The following is an 11,341-nucleotide window of genomic DNA, read 5'->3' on the forward strand; positions in this document are numbered from 1 at the left end:
AGCAATACAATTTTGGAGGATGGAAAGAACATGGACACATGCTACTTCACCTAGTAACTCTAAGAATGCTGAATCTTAACTTGACAGTCTGGAAAGATGAGAACCAATCCAATCCCCATGGAATCCAAGAAAAATTCAGTAATGAGTAAAGCAAGGAGAATTGGGTTGAGGCTATTCGATGGGTAATAGATCCGAGATCTCCCTAGGCCTTGGGGCTGACTGACTACTCCTCTCTCACTCTGGTAGACAACTGGAGGCTTATTCTCTAAAAGAATCCCTGCATTGAGAAATACCAGGCATAGTAAAGGACAGGGAAACTATACAGAAAATGAGGATTGTCTACATTTTTACCAAATGCTGAATGTTCATGCTCCCAGATCTGTCCCTTGAATAGTTCCAAGATTGCTGGCAACCAGATTGGAAACCTCCAGGCAAGAAATTTAAAAACTTGACTATGGAGAATCTGAGCAATGTAAAGAAAACTAAAAATGCTGACAAGTGAGAAAAAGTCTAAAAACTGGTCCACTCAGCCTCCTCTACAATGAGGTGATCAAATAATTTATCATCCAAACACTGGACACAATTGAGAGTAAAAGGGAGAGTGGGTAATAATTACATCAGGGCTATAGGATTACTGTAGAATTAAGTGGGACTGTGCTGGTCACACCACAATGTATGGTTACTCTACAGTGAAGTTCAAAGTCAACAAGACCCTCTCTCTCCTAATAGTCACACTGCTAATAATGATCAGGACTCTGAGGAAAGCTTCAAAGGTCAGGGAAAAAAAACAGAAAAACAAACAGAATAAAGGAACTTAAGGAAACTTAAGGAAGAAGGAAAAAAGGATGTTTATTATCCTTGGGTTATAATGACAGTTTTGCATTCATAAAGCAACAACAGAATGCTACTAAAAAAGAACTTTTCAAGAAGAAAAAAGAACTCTTTGATTTAAAACCACAATGAAAAGCATTCTAGGAAAAGAGAACAGAGAGTTATAAGAGACAAAATCATGAACAGATAAATAACAGGAAATTTAAGGACGTGAGTTGCCAGCGTGAAAGTGAACACCCAGCAAATGGATGGAAATTGACCTGTTCCAAGGCATGTTGTTATGGAATTTCAGAACATCTGGGACAGTAAGAAGACTCTTACGACTTTCAGAGAGAAGAAAGCTACCAAAGGACGTGCTATGTCCAAACTAGAGTAAGATTAGAATGAAGAAAAACATGGGAAATAGGAAGCATCAATTCCAGCATAAAAGGAAACGAGGAAATTCTTGGATGAGTAAATATAGCCGTGGTGAAGGAAATTCCATGATGATGATGTGCCCAGGTATAAAGAGCAGAGAGTGCAGGCTGGAACAAAGTGAAATGTCAGCCAGATGCTCATTACTAATTCACAATCTTTTTAAACCTTAGAGTAGGCAATGTCAGACTCTATGGTGTACTAATACTAAAAATTTCCTGCTCTGACCTCCATGTCCTGCTCCCTACAGCAGTGAGGGCATTCACTGGCCATTCATTTCTCCTCTAAAAATTATGCTGCCTTATCTTAACCCTGAAACCTAGAACTACACCAAGTGAGCTTAGAAGCAAAAAGGTCAAATATGGGTCATATGAAGACAGAATAAAATAGATGCACACAAAAGCAAAAAAATGAATAATAGTGATGATGATAAGGGGGATGATATAGCAAATTCTTGACTAGTCTCACTTTTTAGTACTGATTTTGTTTGTTCAAAAATATGGGTAAAAACAAAGTATGAGATAGATAATTACGTGAAGAGAGGTCAGCTCTAATGAAGTCATCTGTACGAAAATGCAACAAAGAGATTTTTTTGACAACTTCTGCCACAGGAATATTTTTTTTCCAAAGTTGTTTTCTCACTCTTCATTAATGAAACCTTCCTCTCATGCAGTAGTCATTTATGTAGGCACTGATGAGCGTTAGGGATTCTGGTTTAAGTCAGTTCCAAGAAATTTGACATTGAATATTGCCAGTGTAGGCGACATACAAGTATGTGATAGTGTTGGTGCACTTTATTATATTGTTTTTTTGGTTGCTGTTATTAGACAGAGATACAAGATAAAAAAAGAGATTAGCTACTATATGAGATTCTCTCCCTAAAATTTCCAGGGTCATTCTGATATGGAAATTGATTTATTCAGAAGGAATGAAAAGTAACCCACACAGCTGAAACACCTAGGCTTTGGAGAGACAGAAACACCGTCATTATCAGCTTTAAGTTTAGCTAAAATAGAAGAATTCCTAGTGAAAAAATGTGAGATTATTCCTGTGGTTTGTCCTTTTTTTTTTTTTTTTATCACAAAGCAATGTGCTGATCTTAATTGGATTTCCCAGTGTGTTCTTTTTTTTTTTTTCCATCCTGTCTGAAGAGTTGATTATCGTGGACTAGACAAAAGTTCCAGACTCGAAATGCCAGAGGAAACGAAAAACAGTCCCCAACCATACATGATGCTAAGCCATTCTCAGGTTTTGAGCAGAAAAATTGCACAAAACAGATAATGCTTTTAAGGTACAAAAAAAGCACCTTATGTTTAAGATGTTGTTTGGCAGGCTATGTGACAATATTTGAAGGTAGGAACATTTGCATACGATGCACCGTTTTGGAAGCTCCAGAAGCATCTCTGAGGCACCTGTGGTGTATGCAGGGTCACTTCACCTTGATTGTGTGCGGGGTCCCGCACCCCTTCCCAGGTCCTATCCTGGGGTGTGCCCCTCAATGTTATAGTCCTCACTCTTATAGTTTTCCTTTCCTTTTCTTGACTTAAATTTCCAAAACCATTTGAGAACTTTTGCAGCATTAACCTATCACTGTGACTGACGCACAGTGAAGGAGAGATTTCAAACAAAGCCTGGCAAGTAGAAGACATCTGCAGAATAAGAGCGTGGATCCAAAAGGGAGTCCTCGGCGAGTGGGTGATCAGTTACAGAGAAGAGTTCTTCACGGGCTGTGTTTGATCAGTGGGTTGGTTCCCAGATTTTCAATTGAAGCTGTATGAACAGAATTGAATTCAAAGATTTATACTGATTGTGAGGAACTGAAATAGCTGAACGTGGGAAGCAGGAGTCGCTGAGCGATTACAAAGGTTTCTCACAAAGACAGCTTGCGAGAGGTCGACAAAGAGGAGAAGATGTGACTGCAAGAAGATGTAAAGGAGCGCTGTTCCGTGTGCAGGTTAACTACAGAGGAGGCAAACTAGGTTAGGAGGCAGAAAGAAGAGGGAAAATGTCTTTGATGAGAAAAAATAAAAATGAGTGGACGGAATAAAATGGAAAAAGCCAGGGTCTCGAGGCTTAAGTTTAGGCCACGCACGCATCAGAGAAGGGACATGGCGCATGATAGATAGGAAACAAAGGTGTTAGACGCCCAGGAGTGCCCAGCTTGCGAATGTTAATAAGCCCTAATACAGAATAGGAAATTCTGTGTGTCCTCATTTCTATAATAAATGGTTTCTTTTCAAAAAGGGGAAGAATGTGGCACTATAATGTTTAATATTACGGATGATACCCAACACGATTCCACTCAATCCTTTCGTGTTCTCAAACAAGATTTTGTTAGATTTAGCTTAAGACTTTATACTGAAAAATTAAGTAGGTATTGGGGATAGAATTTAAGTTATCCTGAAAGTTGGGCTCAAACCCTGAGGGATGATTAACCTAGAGGCACAGGAAATGTACAAGTTATTGTAGTTAAATTGGTACTAATTGCTTAATAGTTTATGTAATACACTGACTTCATTTAAAATGTGTTCTCTGATTAGAAATCCCAAGGCATTAGTTGGACAATTAAGAAGTAAATAGTTTATAACAAAAATGCCGTCCAAACCACAAATAATGAGTTAGAACTGTGGGAGGGAATTTTTGATGATAATGAAGATCTATGAATAAGACATGCTCATTACAGAAATCATATTATCAATCATACTACAGTCTAAAATGAAGAGTGCTGTTCCTACACACATGTGAGCTCATAGACATACACACATACACACACGCAAACACATCCACCACATACAGTAACTACAAACTGACTCTGGCTAAAAAGTCAAGTTTCATGATTTACCATGTGTGTGACCTAGGACTTAATTTCTCCGAGGTATAATTTCATGATGTAAAAATTGGGAATACTAGTAATATTACCTACCTTATGAGGTCGTTGTGAGTTATCGGATGAGTTAATGTGTGTGATATACTTAGAATATGCCTGGCATTTAGTTTGCCCTTAATAATATATGTAGTTACAAGCATAAAATATAAAATCTTTAACATATTCGTCCTAATGTGTTAGTAATTCTCATTTCTAGGTGGTAAACAATTTTTATTTTTGCTTATCTTTATTATCAAAACTTCTTTTGTTGAATAATATGTTAAAACTATAAGACTAATAATAGTAAAGCTTAATATTTTACAAACAGAATGTGTCACTGTTCTTCAAAAGGCAGGAATAAAGGTTGCTGGAATTGTGACTATACAGAGGCACATAGGGAGATGTAGTAAAGAGAATTCTTCAACATTCCTGCCAACTGTGGGCACACCTGCAGCATCCCCTCTCCTAGAATGCAGGCCGGGCCAGCAAATATGATGGGATATCACTCCTAGAATTGAGCTACTTTAAAAGGAAAAGGCGAAGAGATTTTGCAGATGTAATTAAGGGCTCTAACCAGTTGATTTTGAGTTAATCAAATGGGTAATTATCCTGGGTAGATGTGACCTAGTCAGATGAGCTCTGGAAAGTGCATCTAGAGGTCCGAGAGATCTTCCTGCACAGGCAGAGCCCCATTGCTGGGGCCTGGGAGCAGCCTCTAACAGCTGAGAGCGATCTGTGGCCAACAGTCAGGACAAAAAATAGGACCTCAGTCTTAAAACTACAACAAACTGAATCTATCAACAACTTGAATGAGCTTCCAAGAGGATTCCAAGTTTCAGATGAAACCAAAGCCCTGGCTGACACCTTGGTCTCAGCCTAGTACAACTGAAACATCAACCCAGCTTACCTATACCCTGCCCCACAGAAATGGTAGATAATAAGTTTGTGTTATAGTAAGCGGCTAAGAAAACAAATATAGTCACCAGTTGCTTAACGACAGGGATATGTTCTGAGAAATTCGTCGTAAGGCAATTCAATTTTTGTGTGAACATGGTAGAGGACATTTACGCAAATCTAGATGGTACAGTCTGCTACATACATAGGATATATGGTATAGCCTATTGCTTCAAGGCTACAAAACTGTACAACGTGGTAGCGTGCTGAATATTGCAGGTAATTGCAAAAAACAAATAGTAAGTATTTGTGTATCTAAACATATGTAAACATAGAAAAGGTACAGTAAAATAAGGTATTATAACTTATTATAGTCTAATGTTGTCCATTGTTGACTGAAACGTTACGTGGTGCCTGACTGTGCTATGGGGTCGGAAGTGCTTTGCTTTGTGGGGTGGGGAGGTGGACGATGGGGAGGTTTACGATACTTTCCACTAGAGTCCAAGTCCACCGCCCCAAGGCTCATTTCCCCTCTGCCCACACTGAGCTACTAAAACTTATGGAAAGCAAAATGATAAATAAAATAATATTACTAAGTACAAGTGTTTAGAAACTGGAGTAACAAGCTCTCTATAAATATTAGATTAAAAAGACATGAACAGCTTTTACCATTATAGAGGATAATAGAATTTGATCAGCTAAATCCCAGGGCTTTATAAAGCACAAATTATGTAAACAAGCTTAATGGCTTTTTGATAAAACTACAAAGCCTGTGCTAGGAAGAATGCAGGAGGGGTTCTTTATTTGGACTTTAAACTTCACGCACTGAAGCACAGATGCTTATTTAAATTATAAAAAATTAAATATGAATGCAAAAATAGTTATAGAAAACATGAATTAGAGGATAACATATTAAGAAAAATATTGTTTTAGGTTTACAGATAGGCAGTAAGGTTCCAAGGATAATGGCTGGATCTAGTTTTATTTATTATTGTTATTAATTATCAAGCAGAAAGAATTAAATGAAACTTTAAATATAATAAAAGCTCATGGTTTCTTAAAAAAGAAAGCTGGTAAACACCAGAAAAGAATAGAAATAAAAGGCTGAAATATTAGGGAAAATACAATTGGAGGTAAATAATAGATATATAAGACAGTATACATTCATAAAAATTATAACACAAAATTTTCAGAGAGAGGATAAAAATGGAGAAGGAAGGAGAGGATAACAATGACCATATTTTATAATGTGTCCTATGATCTAAAAAAGGAAATCAGGTCTTGGCTTTTCACAGAATGATGAATTCCTCTACAAAGGATTCAATGAAAATAGTCTCTCCTCAATGTCAACTGTGCAGCACTTGAAACGTTCTGTCATTTAGGGTGCCCCTTAATTTCCAAGCGATGTAGCTCTGAACTGCAGGGAGTCAAAAGAATTGCATGGTAGAAAACTGCCTTACGATAAAAAACGAAGAGAGCCAATTTATGTCAAATCTTGGCCAAGAAATGAGTAAATTTGAGCTCATTTGAGATAAGAGCGTTCAGTCCCTAAATTATTCGACTGCAAGTAGTGATTTTCTTTCACATTTCATGGTAAATAATGGAAATTTTTTCCTTTTTTTTGAATGAAAGGCAGTGTAGAAATCAATTTATTCCAATACATATTTACAAGGAAACTGAGACAAAGAGATTAATTAATGTCTTCAACGTCCAGCAGTAAACCTGTAACGTTTCTGCCTACAGGCCTGGTTTACCTGATCCAATTATAGGGCTCTAAAGCAACATAGCATCCCACCACTGTCCTAATTCTCTCCTGCTCTTCTGTGCTTTATCCCATGGGGTTACTCAAGGCAGGAACCTGGGAACCACTTTCAGCATTTTCTATCTCACCAGCAATAGTCTGGCCAACTCAACTTTTTAAATACGCATCAAATCAATATCCTCCTGTTTTACTTTATTGCCACCACCTTAAGTCTCATTTTCAACTTCTGAATTACTATGGGGTTTTCTACTTGTCACTCTATCTTATGTATGGATCTTCTTTGAAGAACCTTATTCACAGCTGCCAAGGTGATGTTTTAAATTCATAGTGCCTGATTATATTATTATATTATCTTATTATATGATTATATTATTCTTTTGCTTGAAAACCATCAATTGCTTGCTTTCCCTTCAGGACCACGTTTCAACTGCTTTGCATTCCACACAAAGCCTTTGATAAGTAGAGCTATTTTTCCTTCCCCTAATTTCCTAGCCCATAATGCCCACTTGTTCCTCAAGACTCAGCTCATGAGTCAGCTGTTTTGTGGAAGATTTTGCTGGCCCCCGTGCAGTACTGGAAATGCTCTATCATTTCCGGCACTCCCTAATTTCCAAGGGATGTAGCTGAATCCATGGCTCCCCCACGTTGTCTATGCAGGCTCCTTAGAAGTTTCATGATTTCTGGCCATACCATGTTCCTTACATCCTAGTTGCTACTATTTGCCACACTTCTGGTACAACACTGCATCCCTATGTTTGCGTAGATTCAAAGTTACTCTTCATCCTCCAACTCTTTTTGTCATTTTCTAGGACCCAAGCAGTCATTTCAACCTCTGCACGGATGACCCATTTACCCCCAAAATGCTCTCAAGACACTTTCCCTCCACTTACTCTCAATTACATATACACATATTTCCACACACTTGTTAAATATTTCGTCACCAGAACTCTGATCTCTATCCATTGAGTTTTTAAGAACTCTTCCTAAAATGCCTTTTCTCTGTTACATCAGCCTCTAAGTGATATTATCAATTCTCATGGATTCATATGCTAAGAATTAGCACATTCGTATCTCTCACCCAAACAGGCTTATCCATCTGCAAAACTTGCATCTCAGTTCAGATGGCATAGACAGAGCACTTCGTATTTACCTAGATCAAAACTAAGTTCCTCATCTTCCCTTACATCTGTTCTACACTTAATTTTTGACATCTCCTAAATGACACTGTAATTCATCCAGTTATTCAGTACATATGTTTATAAGTTAGTATTGATTACTGTCTATCTTTCACCATTCCTATCCAATCTTTTACCAATCCTGACAATTCTTCCTTCAAAATAGACCTAAAATGAATCTATTTATTACCAATTAAACCCTAGTCCAAGGAAGCATCATGTCTTCACTGGATTTTTACAATAGCTTCAGAACTGGTCCCAATGTTTTCACACTGTCTCTCATTGGCACCCCAAGTGGTAGATTCTTAAATGCAAGAAAGATCTCATTTTCCTGTTTAACACCTCTCCATGGATTCCCACTCACTGCAATTGAAATATAACTGAAAAAATAAAAAAAAAAATTTTCTGCCTTACACTTCTTATTGCTGGTCTGCTCTGGCTCCCACCTATCCCCTACTTCATTCAGAGTGCTCTCTTAGGCTCACCACGCTCTAGCCACTGAGATTTCAGTTCTTTGGAATGAGCCAATCTCTTTTGAGCTTTGGGGCATTGATTGATAGGGCTCATTTCTCTTCCTTGCCATTTTGAGTGCCTTGTCTCCTTTCATATTTTATGTTTGGGGGTGCATATACAATTTCTCATGACCTAGAGTCATATATCAAGACTTTATAGAATATCTCAGGCTGTCATTGCCTCTTCTTCTTTACCATATATCTCTTAGACATGGAATATAGCCCAAGCCAAGCTTTGTGGCATCATGATCTCTTGATAATGTTAAATCCATGTTGTTTCCAGAAGAAGGAAGTGTTGATGAGTGGTAAAGACCCAAAAAATGCATGCTGGTCTGTAAGGCAAGATTCTTCAAGGGTCCTTGGACACACTGATGTCCATAACTATCTTAAATGTATAGAAGAAAAATAGTCTAATTACAGAAAGTTGCATGATGCTCCTTACTGCTCAAACTGCATCTGGAATATTGAGTTAATTGTAGTCACGCTCTTTAAGGGATATATTGATGAAGACGAGACTTACGTTTCTCAGCAAAGCCTTCACTTTATGAAAGGTAAGCTCTTCCGAAAGTAAACCAGTCCTTCATTTTGTGTGTGTTCTTGACATAAGGATTGTATACGTTATGGTTTTATTTTGTTTGTTTTTCTGTCTCCTTTGACATACATACAGGAAAATAACTAAAGTAAGTTCTCAATTGTCTAAGCTCAACGAGGATGCCCTAATTTCTTTTGAGGTTAATAACTGACTTTAATTGTATTACATATTTTTATATATTAGGAAAAACTAAAATCAAGATTCTTATAGATTAAATCAAATCCTCATAGATTGCGCTTTAGTTTTAGCAAGTTTAAAATGAAAGTAAACATGGAAGAAACTGAGTCGTTGATAAGCACAGCTGTCAGTAAACTCTCACATCAAACTTTCTGGTGAGTGGGTTCCTTCTCTAGTGCATGCTAAGAGTTCTCGGTAAGGGAGGAAATTTGGGGGATGTTAACTTCCATGTTACCATCTTCTCTACACATGTTCCACACTATACTCATGTCCTCTGAATTCTCCCTTCCATCCTGTACCATGCCTGGTTTCCTGATGCTGCTGGAAGTTCTGTGCTGGGGTCTGCTTGCCTCCAGTACTGTTCAGGGTTTTTAGTTCTAGCTGCACAACCCAATTTCCACTTCAGACATACTGAATCAAAGTCTCCAGGGTTGCACCAAGAAGTTTGTGTGGAAAAGAAACAAAACAAAACAAACCTCAGTAAACGATTCTGAGGAATAGTCAGATCTAAGAACCATTGGCTCCCAACAGATCTCACTTTGGATCTTGGCTTAATGATGTGGGCAAGTTTTTTAACTCTCACAGCCTTTAAAAAATAATAAAAACACCTTACCCCCAGATAACCTTGAAGGTTTACTAAATGTTAGACAGTATGCTAAGAGCCATATGTGGATTATCTTGTTTCATTCACACAATAATGCTATGAGGTAGGCATTATTATTAATCCAGTTTACAGATAAAGACCCTGAGGCTTACTGAGTTATTAAAGTTAGAAAGGTGCCCGATATTACACATCTAGTGATTAATGAAACCAGGGTGCAAACCCAGGTGTCTACCTACAGCATTATCATGGCACTTGATACATGGTAAACAGTCACAAGTAGCAGTCATCATCAGCAACATCATATCATCAGTATCCTTATCATCACAGGCCTCAGGAGTTCACATCAAATGCTGCTCCTTCTCTGGAGACAGTGAGTAGTGCAAGCCTCACACCCTTATCTGGATTTTTGGCAGGTAAGATGTTACCGAATGTCTGATGGAAAATCTGCTCTTATCTTAGAGATCTGTACATCTTACACATTGCGGTGGGAATTTATAAGAGTCCACAATCTCATTTGAGATGAGTCACAATCTCATTTCTCATTTCATAAAATTTAATATGAAAGTGAAGAAAAACTAGATTCTCATCCCAAGTAGAAAACTCCAAATAAATTTCATGAAAGCTTCAGGAAACTTTTGCTGTTCTCAGAATGGGATTTCAGTACTGAAGAAGGTTTCCCTACAATTATGGAGAATAGAGGAAGGTCTGGAGTAGTCTACATGCTTCCTCTAACATGGGCAGTGAGGATATTTGAGTAACGATTCTAAATTTCCCCAGTCTAGGTTACTAGTTCTTTCTGTGGACTTCAACCTTGCAATTTCATTTTCTGGGTTTCCTCCCTACATATTGACTTTTCAAAATGCCAGTTATTAATTGTTCAAGTCAGAGGTAGAATTTTTTAAAAAAATACAGCTTCAGAAGGTTTTATTGTTTTACAAATGCAATGCATTTCACCACTTTACCTAACAAATCTAGCATTATTTTGCTTATTAAATGTTGTGATAAGAATATAGCACTGAAGAAACAAACCATCTGTGGAACTGTTTATTCTGAACATATCGAAAAGCAATCTTCATAAAACATCAATATGACACAGGTACCTGTCATGTTGCAGTAAACTTTCAGAGGCCCCAGAGGTCCGCTGCCATCAGGATCTATCCAGTAGTAATTGGACGTCTGGCCCAGGTGTTTGTACGCTTCACAGGAAGGCTCGTAGATGGCTGGAAGAAATGACCTACGTGAGCACAGCACAAAACAAACGGCTCCCTAGGTAAATGCCCCGGGAACATATCAGATACCTGCAAACCACTATTTAGGAGTATTTCCTCTTGCTAGAATGAACATTCATTTCTCTAAATTTAAATTCATGGCTTGGTTCTTTCTACATAGGCATTTCTGACCTAACCCAGCAAGTTCCTAACATTAAAGTTAGGACTAAAACAATCAATCGTTAAAGGTAATGTTTGTTTCATTGGGACTGATGATCACTGAAAAAAATATTTATAATTATTTAT

General features: G+C 37.7%; 1 protein-coding gene across 1 annotated transcript in view; it reads right to left on the minus strand.

Annotated features, from left to right (window-relative positions):
• CNTNAP2 (contactin associated protein-like 2) overlaps window positions 1–11,341 on the minus strand; it is a 1,798,324-nt gene that overhangs the window by 820,655 nt on the left and 966,328 nt on the right. Inside the window, exon 11 of the mRNA XM_012662081.1 lies at window positions 10,928–11,047. Within this exon, the coding sequence (XP_012517535.1) occupies window positions 10,928–11,047 (120 nt within the window). The remainder of the gene's footprint in view (window positions 1–10,927; window positions 11,048–11,341) is intronic.

Source organism: Propithecus coquereli, unplaced genomic scaffold (genome assembly GCF_000956105.1).
Source record: "Propithecus coquereli isolate 6110/MARCELLA unplaced genomic scaffold, Pcoq_1.0 Scaffold75, whole genome shotgun sequence".
In the NCBI taxonomy this organism is placed as follows: domain Eukaryota; kingdom Metazoa; phylum Chordata; class Mammalia; order Primates; family Indriidae; genus Propithecus; species Propithecus coquereli.